At 53.3% G+C, this 15,026-nt stretch overlaps 1 protein-coding gene across 5 annotated transcripts in view; it reads left to right on the top strand.

Annotated features, from left to right (window-relative positions):
* The first annotated feature begins 9 nt into the window (after window positions 1-9).
* TPST2 (tyrosylprotein sulfotransferase 2) overlaps window positions 10-15,026 on the top strand; it is a 54,168-nt gene continuing 39,151 nt past the window's right edge. For 2 of the 5 annotated variants that reach the window (XM_086346055.1, XM_086346056.1), the window contains exon 1: window positions 10-74. Coding sequence is in view for 1 of the 5 variants with exons in the window: in XM_086346054.1 (XP_086202180.1) it covers window positions 13,504-13,592 (89 nt within the window). In the remaining 4 variants the exon portion in view is untranslated. Of the gene's footprint in view, window positions 75-8,506; window positions 8,569-13,274; window positions 13,593-15,026 lie in introns of those variants that run through there. The other 3 variants (XM_086346059.1, XM_086346057.1, XM_086346054.1) reach the window with 3 other exon arrangements.

Here is a 15,026-nt window from a genome sequence, read left to right as displayed (position 1 = left end):
GCCTCCCCCGGCCGGGGCGGCTGGCGAGCTGGGAGTCGCTGGGCGCGCGGGGCTGCCGCGGCTAGCCTCTCACGGTAGGTGGCCCCGGGGCGGCGCGGTGGGGGGGCCTGGGCTGCAGCCGCCAGCGGGAGGCCGCCTGCGGGTCGGCCTCGAGCACCGGGGAGCCCTCGGCCCTCGCGGCTTTTTCCCTGGCCCGGCCCGGCTGCTCCGGGCTCCGGGGCTGGGTGCTGGGAGGAAGGCGGCGCTGGCGGGCGTCTCGCGGATCAGTACCCGCTCCCTGCGCTCCATGCGCTCTCCGCGGGATGCAGCGGAGACCCGGTCCCCGTGACCCGGATCCCGCGGTGAAGCCGGGAGGTGCTCAGCGTCTGTGTGTGTGTGTGTGTGTGTGTGTGTGTGTATTGCCGGGAGGTCGGGCGGGAAGCAGCGTGTCTCCGCTGTCGGAGCCACCGACCCCTCCCCGGCGCGCGCGGGGACCCCCACGCGGGCGCCGAGACGCGCGGGGCGGGGGCGCGTGGAAGTTAACTTGCAGCCTCTGTGGAGTTGAGAGGCGTGTCTCAAGTGGAGGGATTAGGGGAAGGAAATAGTTGTCTGGAGCGGGGAGTGGGGGGCTCCGAGAGCATGAAATAAGGGGTCAGCCCTGGTGAACCTGGGGGTCACCCGCTAGGAGGGGGTTGGAGTTTGACCAGAGGATCCCACTGCCCAGAAACCTCCGGCTCTCGGAGGAGTGAGCTGAATGGGAGATGCCTCGTAAAGCTAGGACTGGGAGTGGCAGCCAGGGAAAGGGGGCATGGTCACTAAGGTTGGGCGCGCCGGACCTGGCAGAGTCTGTTGTTATTCTTATGTGGGGCAGAGGTCGAGGTCTAGCTTTCTCACTTCAGAGGCCCGCCCCCTCGTGAGGAAGGGTGGGAACCATCCAATTGAGTGCAGTAGTTAGAAGGGCTGATCACTTTGCCTTCTTCCCCTTTTACAGATGGGGAAACTGAGTCTCAGAGAGGTCTTGTGCCCACGGCCTTACATCCCACAGCTAGGATGTGGCAGAGGTGAAACTCAGCCTGAGGCCCCCTGATTCCGTGTGTCTTGTAGGGATGTTGGAAGGGAGGTGCGGGTGTGGGGAGCTGGTAAACTCCTACTCATCCTTCAGAAACCTCCTTGAGCAGCGCCTCCTCCTGGAAGCCTTCCCGGGCACTCCACAGGCATCGTTCAGTTCAGTTCAGTTCAGTAACTCAGTCGTGTCTGACTCTTTGCGACCCCATGAACCGCAGCATGCCAGGCCTCCCTGTCCATCACCAACTTCCGGAGTTTACCCAAACCCATGTCCATTGAGTCGGTGATGCCATCCAGCCATCTCATCCTCTGTCGTCCCCTTCTCCTCCTGGCCTCAATCCCTCCCAGCATCAGCGTCTTTTGGCATCGCTGGGCCTTCCTGTTTGGTATCCCACAGAGTTAACAGGCCCTTGCTTGTTAACCTTTTTTCGCAGGTCTGTCTCCCGTTCTGGGCTGTGGACACTTTTCCCTCTACTCCATGTCACATGCTTTCATTTAGCTGGGTGGCTTGATGGTTAGGCCAGGCTTCTGGGTTTGGACAAATCTTGGTGTGACTCACTCTGGTTTAGTAGTGATGTGGTCTGGGCGAGTCATTCCCCTGCACTCAGCCTCAGTTTCCATGACTGTGAAATAAGGTTTATCATGTCACTTGTGAACCATTTTAACCCACTGACTCCCAATTGTACTATTATTTACTTAATATATATGTTTATATCACCTTATTTTTTTAAATCTCATGTAATTTTTTAAAATCATAGCCTTATTGAGATATAACTCACATACCGTACAATTCACCCATTTAAAGTATTCAATTTAGTGGTTTTTGAGATAGTCACAGAGTTGTGCAACCGTCGCCAGTGTCTAATTCTAGAACATTTTCACTGCCCATAAAGAAACCCTGGGCCTATCAGCGGTCACTGCCAATCCCTCCTTCCCCCAGCCCCTGGCAACCACTAATCTACTTTTCATCTCTATGGATTTGCCTATTCTGGACATTTCCTCTAAAAGGAATCATGCACGATGGCCTTTTATGATTGGTGCTTTTCACTTAGAATGTTTACAAGTTTCATCCACGTGCTAGTATGCGGTACTTTATTACTTTTTAATTTTAGTATTAAAAAATATATTTACTTGGCTGCGCCGGATCTTAGTTGAGGCATGTGGGATCTTCAGTCTTCATTTCAGCAGGATCTTTAGTTGTAACATGTGGGATCTAGTTCCCTGATCAGGGATTGAACCCAAGACTTCTGCAGTGGGAGCATGGAGTCTTAGCCACTGGACCACCAAGGAAGTCCCTATTTTAGTAGCTCATTACTTTTTTTTTTTTGGACTGAGTAATATTCCATTGCATTGAATAAATCATATTTATCTGTTTATCAGCTGATGGGCATTTGGGTTGTTGCCATTTGGGGACTATTATGAATAGTACTGCTGTGAACATTCCTGTACGAGTCTTTGTGTGGCTATGTTTTCAATTCTCTGGAGTACAGCCCTAGGAGTGGAATTGTGGGGTCATATGGTAATTCTTCGTTCCACCTTTTGAGGTCCCACCAAACCGTTTTCCAAAGTAGCTTCGCTGTTTTACAATCCTATGAGCAGCAGATGAGGGTTCTAATGCTCTTGAACAAATTTAGTTTTCAGCAGCTGAAATCTTCCAAATCACTGGCTTTGACCCCTGCTAGTTAGAAGTTAACACGTGAAATTAATGCACATGAAATTTACACAGGTGAAACTGAAGCACAGGAAATTAAGCTCTTCCTTAGCAGAGTAACTGGGAACTCGGGTACTCTGAGGAAGGGAAACAGATCAAGACTGGGGCAGTTAGGTGAGTCCATGTGCACCGTGACCTCCTGTAACAGCCAGAAATATTTGCTGAGCCTCCTCCTGCCAGATCCTGAGTGGGACCAGGGGAGGCCTTGAGGAAAGGAATCCCAGGGCTTGCAGTGCCCACCCCAGGACCTGGCACACAATTCGGTGGTGCCTTCAGGGGCCTCTGTGTGGGCTGAAAGGAAAGGGGGATGGCTCAGACCCCCCCACCCTAGGCCAGGAGGAGTGCCTTGACGGCTGAGGCTCCACGTGGAAGCCAGGGACACCTCTGGAGGGTTTCCTAGACTACAGTCCTGGGGCTCAGAAGTGCAGTCTGGCCCTGCCTGTGCTCCACCCCATACCCCCGTGACGTCCTCTGGTGGCCACGAGGTTCCCTTATCTTGCATTCATGCTTAGTCGCGTCTGACTCTTTGCAACCCCATGGACTGTAGCCCGCCAGGCTCTTCTGTCCCTGGGATTTTCCAGGCAAGAATACTGGAGTGGGTTGCCATTTCCTCCTCCAGGGGATCTTCTGAATCAGGTATCGAACTTGCGAATCCGGAGTTCCCTGTACTGCAGGCAGATTCTTGACCGCCTGAGCCATTGGGGAAGTTAGATATACCCTAAGTGGGCCACTGCTTATTTCCAGAGACGCCCCCCGGGCCTGAGGCCAGCAGTCCTGAGTGACGGCCACCCGTGTCCCTCTTTTCGATCATTGTTCCCACACCTGGGACGCGCACCACGTCCCTCACGCTCTTTGTCTTTGGATAAGACAGGGCTGCCCAGGAAGAGCCCAGGTCAGAAGGCCCTGGTGTTGTGAGACCACAAGGGGGCTTGAAGGTCACCAGTTCTTCCTGAGGTTCAGCCTATAGTCCGCTGGTTCAGGAACCTCAGCTGGCATTGGGCTGTGTATCCCGGGGTCCCAGCCACCGACCTCGTCCCACCCAGGCAGCTGTTCTTTGGGAGGGCCGTGGAGACGCGGCCTCCTGGTGGCCGTGTCCAGTCCCTCCTGCTTTTGTTCACTCGTGCATTCTTTCCCTCTGCATTCTTTCCCTCCCTCGGCCTTTTAAAATCCTGAATTCTGTGCATGGAGAAGGCAGCCTGGGGAAATGGAAACTGGGCTGTGGTGGCTAGGCAAGGGGTTGCCCCTTGCTGGGCCTCAGTGTATCCCGCTGGGGAATGGGCGTGGACTGAATGCAGTAGCACCTTGGGATCTGTAAAGCGCTCAGGTGCGTTATCTGCATGACTTCGTGGGTCAATTTGTAGCAAGAGTAACAGCTCAAAAGCAGCTGATACTGACCCGAAAGCCCGGGTGTGGCCGTTGTGGCTTTGATCTGCCAGGCGGCGGAGTGGAAACCTGTCTGGGTAGCAGGCTCCAGGCCTCCCTATTTGCCACCTGTCCCAACTGCCTGCAAAGCTCCTCGCTCTCTGCAGACACATCTGTTCTGTCTGGTTCCAGGGCAGGTTCCCGGGTGCCTGCTGCTTCCCACGCCCCCTGCTTGGGTCTCCTCCACCCCGGGCTTCCACAGCCCCAAGGAGAATGTCTGGGCCGCCAAGTGAATTCCCACATCGACCAGACTTTTGACCCAGGCAGCTGTGGCCAGAGAGTGGGCTGGGCCATCGCATCTTTGAGGGCCTGGGCCTGTGTTTGAATCCTTCCAGTTCCACAGGAGGGCGAGGTGTTCCCTGGCTGACTCCCCAGTGCCTCAGTTTTCTCATCCGCAGAATACAGGCGCAGCTGGAACCTACTTCCTGCAGGTGTTAACGGGAGGGCTTGGGGGTAAAGTGCCCACCCTGCTACCAGGGGAAATGCCAGGCCCCTGGGGTCAGACGGGCTCTTCAGAGACACTTGAACGTGTTGCTTTGTGAGACCAGCTTCCTCGTCTGTCCAGAGGCAGTGATTATAAATACAGTGTCAACAGGGCTCACCGAGTGCCAGGCAGTGTTCTAGGTACTTTCTGTGCTTGAATTCACTTAACTCTCCCACTCGTCCTCCTCCGATACTTTGACGCAGAGGCACAGAGAGGCAAAGTCATTTGCACAAGGTCACCCAGCTGGGAAGTGGGGAGAGACAGGGTTTGAATCCAGAGTCTACGCACTTTTCCTTTTATCCTTTTACGTGCTGGGTATTGATTGCTACGCGGCTTTCCTCTAGTTGCGGAGAGTGGCGGCTTCTCTTCATCCTGGTGCACAGAGTTCTCGAGGTGGAGCACAGGATTTCTGGCTCTAGAGCCACAGGCTCTGTTGCTATGTCGCTGGGGCTTCATTGCTCCGAGGCAGATGGGATCTTCCCAGATTGGGATCGAACTCCTGTCTCCTGCATTGGCAGGAGGATTCTTTCCACTGAGCCACCAGGGAAGCCCCCAGGGTCTACACTGTTAATTACCATCTTACCTGCCTCTCAATACCCTGTCTTCATGCCTAGCATACAGAAAATCTCAGTTGCTCTTATTACATTATTATAGAATTATTCTTAGATATTTCATCATAAAATTTATCATAAAATTACTGCATGTTATTAATGTTCATCCCTTTTTCTGCCCTTCTATCCACACTGCTTCCCGGATGGACAGAACACGCAGGGCTTTTGGCTTGTGAGGTCTAGATTTCTCCTCCCCACCTCGGTGTCCCTCTGCTCCCCCTAGTCTCATAAACAGCTGGAGGCTGGGCAAGAGCTCAGAGGCAGCTGGGTCCCAGCTCTGCCTCCAGAGTGCTGTGTGACATTGGACAGAGCGCTTGCCCCCACTGAGACTCTGTTTCCCCACCTGTGAAATGGGTAGGCAGGGCTGTAACAAGCTGCCAGTCAACGGCTTCACCCCACAGGGTGGCTCTTGTATACTCCCACAATGTTTTATTTTACAAGGAGAAAACATTCAAATATTTTTAGAGAATGATGCCAAAGCCTCCCTTCTTAGGGAAACTCAGGAGCTTGGGCCACACTAGAGTGTCCTGAAGCTGCCCCTTTGGTGGCCTGGGCTCTCTTGGTTTCTTCCCGCCGTGCCCCAGCACTGAGGGTCCCTGGCCGAGTGCACACCTTCCGGGCTCTGAGGACCCCAGGGGTCTGCCTAGGTGTCATTTGAATGAGCACATCCATTGCTTTAAATACGAATATATATTTTAAACCACTGGTTTCAGTGTTGTCCAGGAGTTCCTCCAGCGCTGCTTTTCTAGGTCATCAGAGACTGAAGCCTCTTACCTCTTCTGCTACTGTAAACCTTCAAGGCTTTTTTTTTTTTTTTTTTTTAATGTGGCTGCTCCAGGTCTTAGTTGAGGCTTGTGGGATCTCTAGTCGCGGCATGTGCGATCTAGCTCCCTGACCAGAGATCGAGCCTGAACTGTCTGCATGGGGAGTGTACAGTCTTAGCCACTGAGCCACCAGGAGAGTCCCCTCAAGGCTTTTAACACGGCCTTGTCCCCATCCCGCAGTCCCTCTCTGGGCCCCAGGGTCCGGCCTTACCTGGTCCAGGTCCCTGACTAGCCCACAGGGTTATGTGGGGGCCAGGCAAGGTCTCTCTAGGGCTTCCCAGGGGGCTCAGTGGTAAAGAATCCAGCTGCCAATGCCGGAGATGTGAGTTCGATTCCTGGGTCGGGAAGATCCCCTGGAGGAGGAAATGGCAAGTCATTCCAGTATTCTTACCTGGGAAGTCCCATGGATAGAGGAACCTGGCTGGCTACAAACCATGGGGTGGCAAAGAGTCGGACACGATTGATGGAGGCCCCTCTGCCGTGAGGACTGGCGACTGTGTCTGCCCCAGCACGTCTGCGCCGCCTCACAGCTGCTGGAGCACCATCCCATACCCTCTCCCTGTCCTCACAGGGTGCCAGAGAGACACTTCTCTATTGACAGCTTCATTTCGCAGAAACTGACACTCCAGTCACTTCCCTGAAGTCACTCAGGCCTGAGGTGACAGCACCAGGATTCGAACCCACTCTCCCCAAGTCCAGTCGCCTCCGTGGCAGGTCAGCCATCCACCTGTCACTGCACAGAGAGCCACGGGGCGATGTCTACAGTCAGCTGCACCTGGTCCTGGGCCACACTGGGCCCTCAGTAACTTTCTAAATAAATAAGGACACGTGGCAAGTTCTCAGCCAGATGCTGGGGTGCAAGATTCAGGAAGCCACCAGGTCCCACTTTTTCCGGAGCACATGTTCCAGTTGAGGCGGCAAAAAGAAAAAGAGAAAATGACATCTCTGACCTGAGCTGCCCAACTGGGAAACTGGGGCTTCCCAGGGTGGCTCAGTGATAAAGAATCTGCCTGCTAATGCAGGAGACACAAGAGACGCCAGTTCCATCCTTGGGTCAGCAAGACCCCCTGGAGAAGGGAATGACAATCCACTCTGGTATTCTTGCCTGGAGAATCCCATGGGCAGAGGAGCCTGGCGGGCTACAGTCCATGGGGTCACAGAGAGTTGGACATGACTACGTGACTGAGCACACACCACACCTCTCAAACTTGAACACTTGCACGAATCCCCTAGAGATCTCGCCAAGGCGCAGATGCTGACTGAGCAGGTTGGGGGCAGGCCCAGCTCTCAGGGGACTCCAGTGCTGTTGTCTAAAGACCACACTTGAAGCAGTGACAACCTAGATCAGAGGTCAGGAAACTACAGCCCATGGGCCAAATCTGGTCCACAGCTTGCTTTTATGAATAAAGTTTTATTGAAACATGAAATAAAGTTTTATTGAAACCTAGACAGCATATTAAAAAGCAGAGATGTTACTTTGTCAACAAAGGTCTGTCTAGTCAAGGCTATGGTTTTTCTAGTGGTCATGTATGGATGTGAGAGTTGAACTATAAAGAAAGCTGAGTGCCAAAGAATTGCTTTTGAACTGTGGTGTTGGAGAAGACTCTTGAGAGTCCCTTGGACTGCAAGGAAATCCAACCAGTCCATCCTAAAGGAAATCAGTCCTGGGTGTTCATTGGAAGGACTGATGCTGAGGCTGAAACTCCAATACTTTGGCCACCTGATGCGAAGAGCTGACTCATTTGAAAAGACCCTGATGTTGGGAAAGATTGAGGGCGGAGGAGAAGGGGACAACAAAGGATGAGATGGCTGGATGGCATAACCAACTTGATGGACATGAGTTTGAGTGAACTCCGGGAGTCGGTGATGGACAGGGAGGCCTGGCGTGCTGCAGTTCATGGGGTCGCAAAGAGTCAGACGCGACTGAGCGATTGAACTGAACTGATTGAAACAGGGCCACCCTTCTCCCACCTACCACAGCAGGGTCCAGTAGTTCTAACAGAGACCATACAGTCCACAGACCTGAAAATGCTGCTGCTGCTGCTAAGTCGCTTCAGTTGTGTCCGACTCTGTGCGACCCATAGACGGCAGCCCACCAGACTCCCCCGTCCCTGGGATTCTCCAGGCAAGAACACTGGCGTGGGTTGCCATTTCCTTCTCCAATGCATGAAAGTGAAAAGTGAAAGTGAAGTCGTTCAGTCGTGTGGGATTCTTAGCGACCCCATGGACTGCAGCCTACCAGGCTCCTCCATCCATGGGATTTTCCAGGCAAGAGTACTGGAGTGGGGCACCATCACCTTCTCCAGACCTGAAAATAGTTTTTTAAAAAAATCACTAGTGCTTTTTTTAGGAAGGCTATTGAATTTGTTACAGTGTTGCTTCTGTTGTTTATGTTGTGGTTTCTTGGCAGGAAGCATGGAGGGGTCTTAGCTCCCTGACCAGGAATTGAACTCACAGCGCCTGCATTGAAAGGTGAAGTCTTAACCACTGGACTACCAGGGAAGTCCTGAAAATAACAACTATTGGGCCCTTTATGGGTAGTCTGACTACCTCCATCTACTCATATTACTCAAGTAGTAGTGTTTTGTGATTTGGTGAATATAAGGTTATCATAAAAAGGATTGCTGTTAACATTTGAGGGCCTCCTGGGTACTTAGCTCTTTAGGGGTAGTTCGGTATTGTATCCATTTTATGAGTAAGACAGACTGAGGCTCCGATTGGCTGGGTCACAGATGCAGAGTCTAGGGGGCCAGGAAGTGGGTGAGGCCAAGTGGTGCCAGGTGAGTACATTCTTGTTACATCAGAGCTTCTGCCTGGAAAGTCTTCATGGAGCACAGAGGTTTTGTTTTGATTTCAACCCATCCGAGGGCACTCGGATACCTTCACTTCTTTGTCTGTTCTCCCGTTGAGTCAACAAATAATCCATGCAGCTGGTGCTGGGAGTTGGGGGCCTTGCTGACCACTAATGTCGAGGGGACGTGGGGAATGCCCAGTCCTGTGCCTTCCAGTGGAGGAGGCAGTGAGCCTGAGAGGCCACTCTGGCTGCTAAGCACCTGGAGGAACCTGACATGGGCTTGGGAGGCAGTCAAGGAAGGCTTCCTGGAGGAGGGGGTACAAATTGTACCAATAGGAGTTAGCTGAGTTGAGGAGGGCAGGAAAGGTTTTCTAGGGGAAGGGAACCACAGGCACAAAACTGGCGTTGTTGGTTTGGTACAGCTCACAACACTGAGATTTTTTTCTGTCTGTGTGTGTATGTTGGGGATGAGAGAATGTTAAAAATTGGCTGTGTCAGAAAACCTGGGTCTACCCTGGCGAAGGAAAAAGTTTTCCTCTCCAAGTTCCCCTCTACCTTCTCATGGCTTCCTGGACAGGGTCTGCTGTGGGTGCTAACTCAGTGCTTGTCTCCAGGGAGTCCTATGGATGAGCAAAGAGCAGACCCCCCGCTGGGCTCCTGGGGGTGGGCTGTGTGGGGTGGTCCTTGGGCTGGTGGCAGCCTCAGCCAAGAAGCAGAAGGATCGCTTCCTTTCCGTGTCTTCTTTGCAGTCACTTTTTAATTAGGGCGTGTTGTTAACTGAAGGTGTGAGGGGGCAGAGTTTCCTTTGAAAATGTTTTTAACGATACTGAATTCATTTAACCAGGGTATCAGGTAGACGGCACCAAAGGGGGTTTGGGGTGTAGCTGTTGTCACCAGGGTGGCCCTCGGCAGGTCAGAATTTGGAGGGGAGCCCCGGGGCAGGAGTAGGGGGAAGCTGGGAGGGGGCCAGACCCACAGCAGCCTTACCCCCCTGATCTGCTCTTTCCCTGAAGTCCCAGGAGCCGGGGCTGAGGGTGGGGGCGGGGAAGGACCCCGTTAGCTGTGGTGGTGCGGGGTGTGCGTCCCCGGTCGGTGGCCGCTGGGGAGCCAAGCTTCCTGTTCCAGGCAGCTCCCCATGGCTCTCACTCCCCACCGGCCGCTGTCTGCCGGGGTCTCTATTTCTGCCGTGCCCTGCCTCTCTTTTCCATCCCTGTCTCCCTCTTGGTTTTGGTCTCTCCCCTGACTGTGTCTCCCCTCGTCCCTCTCTCGCCCTCCATCTCTGGCCCATCTCTGTCTCTCCGCATCCCCCCCACCCCCGTCCCTGTCCGTCTGTCTGTCCTCTCCCTCCCGACCTGGGCTACTGGGCTACTTCCCCTTCCCCTCCCCCATGCACACACCCCGATGTGCTCTTCCTCGCTCTCCTCTGTCCCACTTCCTTCGGCCGCGAGTGACATCCTCCCTCAAGGCCCATCAGAACCCCCCGGGGACCAGCCACGCGTGCCCCGTGGAGGTGCAGGAGCCTTGGGGTGAGCCATGTTGGCTGGGTGAAGAGAGGGGGCACCAGGGAGGTCGGGAGGGCGGCCGAGGCTGCTGTCCAGGGTTCACAGTCGGCCCCCCAACCCCAGGAGGGGCCCCCCTCGCCCCGCCCAGCTGACCCAGGGCTTCAGGGAGGAAGAGGAAGCTTGGGTTGACGGCCCGAGGGCGGATTGCCGCTGTGGGTTTGATTTGGGCTGGGGCTCCGTCCCCTGGGGCAGCGAGGGTTTTGTTACCCTGGCTCCCAAGCAGAGGTGCATGTCTGTGGGTGGTGCCCCCCGGGCAGGCACCACATGGTGTGTCCCCGGCTCCCCTCCAGCACACAGTAGGCCAGTAGGGCATGTGAGAGTTTGGGGGTGAAGGGCCAAATCAGAGACAGTCCAGCCTCTTCCTTCCGCCCACGGGGAAACCTAGGTCCAGAGAGCAGAGGTGATTTGCAATTTGCTCAAGAGCGTGCCCACGGACTTGGAACCCAGAGCCGCATCCGGGGGCCCCCACCCTTGGCAACCGGACAGCGCGGGTGGGTGTTCCTGGTGGCCTTGGGTCAGGGTCATGTGAAAACCATCCCTGAGGAGGTGGGAGACTCACTTTGAGGCCACCTTGGCCACCTGCTGGGGGCCCTGGACCCTCCAGGGAATGACACACAGCCCCGAGGTTTGCAGAAGGGGTCAGGGCTGTGGAGTCTGAGTCACTGACCTCCCAGCGGGCAGACGGTGGGCTTGCTTTCAGCCTGGGGCTGCAGCTGCCGCAGCCTTGGGAACCTCGGTCCTCCGCTCACGTGTCACCCGCTCTGCCCTTGGGTCGCACAGAGGATTTTGTTGTAATCACAGGCATTCTGTGGGTTCTCTGGGGAAACCAGAAGGGAAAGACGCAGCTCTGCCAAGGAGGGAAGGGGCTCTCCTTGCACGAGACTCCAGTGTCTGGGGATCCGCCCCTGCCCCGCTCCTGCCTCCCCTCCCTTCCTGAGAAGGTTGGTGGGAACACAGCACCTTTGAGCAAGCGGCAGCACCCCCCAACCACCGAGGGCTCTTCCTCCACAGCTGGCTGCACGCCACGCCCAGAACCCCCACCCAGCAGGTCTGGAAGGGGCCCAAGAGTTTGCATTGCTCACACGTTCCCAGCTGCTGATTTGGCTAGACAGACCTCTGTGGGCAAAGCGATGTCTCTGCTTTTTAATACGCTGTTTAGGTTTGTCATAGCTTTTCTAACAAGGACCAATCATGTTTTTAATTTCATGGCCACAGTCACCGTCTGCAGTGATTTTGGAGCCCAGAAAAATAAAATGTGTCTAGCAATGTAGGTTCAAGATTCTGCTCCACCACGTACCTGCCGAGAGTTCTGAGGCAAGGCCTTTACCTCTCTGTGCTTCGGCTTCCTCATCTGTCAAATGGGATAATAACAGCACTGTTTTCGTAGATTAGCTGTGAGGATTAAATGAACTAATACATGTAAGGTGCCTAGAACAGTGCCCAGGCATGGAGTAAGCAGTATACACATGCTTGCTGTTATTACAGTTACTGCTTTTACTTTTATTACCATTGTCATTTCCATCCACCCCCACATGGTTCTGCAAATGAATTTTTTGGCCAACCCAGTATATACGTAGATGTATTTTTTTGTTGTTTTTATAGGTACTATCTCACTCTGACTTTAGAATCTTCACAGTATACCTTGATTTTTATTAACATAAAAAAGGAAAGGATCGCTGGTTTATCTAGATAGACTGGATTGGGCAATGTTCTTTTAAGAGGAGATTTATTGCGGGATTTAGCTCACCCAATTACAGGTCAGACGCACTTGAGTTAACTTGGGCACAAGCGGTGTGACCTTGGGCCAGCCCCTTCTCTTCTCTGGTTTTCAGTTTCCATCCCTGTGAAATGGGCATCCTCTTAGTGACTGTCTCTTGGGTTCCTGGCAGGATTAACACGTGCGTTTATGTGGTGCCTGATGCATAGAGGTGCTAATTCATAGCAATCTGGATTCTGTTGTTTACCCATTTTACAGATAAGGAAACTGAGGCTCACAGACATTCAGGGACTCTTCTCACAGCAGCATGCTCCCTGAGTCTGTTTCTGGTATTGTCTGGGCAAGTCTGCAGATGCAAATACTTCCGACAGAGTCCCAGGCCCCTTCAGTGCCCCAAACCATTTTTCTTTAAAGAAAGGCTATTCACTCCCTCTGAATCTAGCCCCCAGAAGTCAGTGAACCGTGAGGAGACGGTTCTCCTCATGGGTTCCTCCCTCTGATTTTTAAAGTGTTCTTGTTCTTAGCAGCTCTTGGAGCTCTTTAAAAGTCTTCCTCTTCTGTCTGCTTCGGGAGCAAGCAAGAGGGAGGGTCTCCCAGTCCTGGACTGTGTGTGTCCACGAGGGAAGCAGGTGGGCAGGTTGATGTCCCGGGTAAAACGAGATTCCCGGGGATGTGCTGCCTGCAAATGGTTCTCTTAAAACCCCCACCCAGGGATTTCCCTGGTGGTCCCATGGTTAAGAATCCGCCTGCCAATGCAGGGGACACGGGTTCGATCCCTGGTCTGGGAGGATTCCACACGCCTCGAGGCACCTAAGCCTGTGAGCCACGACTGCTGAGCCCACGTGCCAGTACTGAAGCCCATGCACCCTGGAGCCCATCCTCTGCAACAAGAGAAGCCCCTGCCATGAGAAGTCTGGGCACCGCGATGAAGACCCAGCACAGCCAGAAATAAAAGAACAAACCTCACCCATCCCCCCACTCATACCCCAAAGATCACCTGCAAAAGACTCCTCTTACCTGGGAACTTACATCAGGAAGTGTTCGTGACCTGCTCGCTTTGTTCCTGGTCAAGCCTTTCTGCCTCACTGGCTCTCGGCCACGGCAAAACTTGCACAGCGAAGACATGCAATCAGAAAAACCATAAACTACAATTAAGGGGCAGGGGGAAGCTCGTCAAGGACTTTTCTAAGCGTAAAGTATCGGAACAGCCTTCTGACCTTTGGGTAAGGACAGTCTCCGGGTTAGCTTTCCGTGAGGAAAACTCCCATCCACACACTCTTGAGGGCAGAAGTGAGAGTGCTTAGCTGGCTCCAGCTGTCGCTGTGAGTTTTCCCATGAGACTTTGGGAATCAATTTTGCTTAGTTTTATCAAAACAATTAAAAAAAAAATCATGCTGGGGTCTGTGAGAAGACCACGTGAATGGTGAGTATGCCAAGGTCCCAAAGGGCCTCTGATGTGTCTGCATCAGTTGTTTGTGAGTGGTTGAATCCTGGTTTAAAATAGTTAAAGGTCGGGGGAAGAAAAGGGGGATTGATTGGCTTAGATAAACAGTTAAGTCTGAAAGTAGATTGCCTTCGAGTGTGACTGCGTTTGGGTGCTTCACACTCATAGGACACTGTCTCTCTCTCTCTTTTTAAAATTTTATTTATGTATTTACCTTTGGCGATGCCGGGTCTTGGTTGCTGCGTGGTCTTTTCTCCAGGGGCAGCGAGTGGAGGCTGCTCTCTCTGGTGTGTGGGCTTCTCTCATTGCAGAGCACAGGCTCTTGGTGCGTGGACCTCAGCAGTTGCAGCACGCGGGCTCAGCAGTTGCAGCTCCTGGGCTCTAGAGCACAGGCTCAGTAGCTGTGACTCACAGGCTGAGTTGTTCCGTGACATGGGGGATCTTCCCGGAGCAGGGATCGAAGCTGTCTCTCCTGTCCTGGCAGGTGGATCCTTTACTGCTGAGCCACCGTGGAAGCCCGACACGATGTCGTTCGTTCTCTGTCTCACAGATGGGCTTTTTTTCCTGTGGTGGCTTCATTCTCAGACCTGCTCTCCCCTTTGACGTCTCCAGTCATTCGTCCTGCTCATTTAGCTCTAAGAGAACGGGTTCTCTGATTCTTCTCGCAAGCCCTAGGACTGCTTCCTGTTCACCCACCTTGAGTCTCGTGCCCATCCATGAGTGTCTGTGCCCTTTTGTTAACCAGACCTCAGCCACTGGTCTCGGGCGTGGGGTCAGCCCGTCCCGGTTACAGGGGTGGGGAATGCATGCATCCCAGCAGACAGACGCCCACAGCACCGGTGGTGGGGCAGAAAGGAAAAGGGAAGGCAGGGTTTATGTCCTGGAGGAGAAAGTGGAAGCAGCCGCTGCCGTTAATGGAGGCTTCAACCTGCTCCAATATGGCATGAAGGCCTTTATGTGTATTTATCTGCTCTCCTCTTTCACTGGCAAGGAAATGAGGCTCAGAGCGGTTAAGTGACTCTCCTAAGGTCACAAAGCTGACAGGTGGAGAATTCAAACTCAGCTCTATCTTTTTGCAAAGCCCATGTGTTCATGGCTCCCTGATACCAGGGGAAACTTAGTGATCTGCAGAGAGAGCTCAAAAAATATGACTGCCTGGGGCAATGCCAAGCTCTGTGTTAAGGCTGGGACTAGAAAAAAATTGTTCTTAAAGACTGCAGGACCCATCAAACCCTGATCCCCGTCCTCCCTGCCGTAGTCTCTGGCAACCACAATTACAGTTTCTGTCTTTATGATTTTGATGACTCTGAATACCTCATGTAAATGTTGTCCTACAGTATTTGTCTTTTTGTGACTGGCTGATTTCACTTAGCATAATGCCCTCCAGGCTCATCCATGTTGTAATATGTATCA

The sequence above is a fragment of the Bos grunniens genome, chromosome 17 (assembly GCF_055505025.1).
Source record: "Bos grunniens cultivar Pamir isolate PY7600 chromosome 17, Bosgru_T2T1.0, whole genome shotgun sequence".
NCBI lineage: Eukaryota > Metazoa > Chordata > Mammalia > Artiodactyla > Bovidae > Bos > Bos grunniens.
Note: the sequence above shows the minus strand (reverse complement) of the source record. Positions and strands in the feature narration are given on the sequence as shown.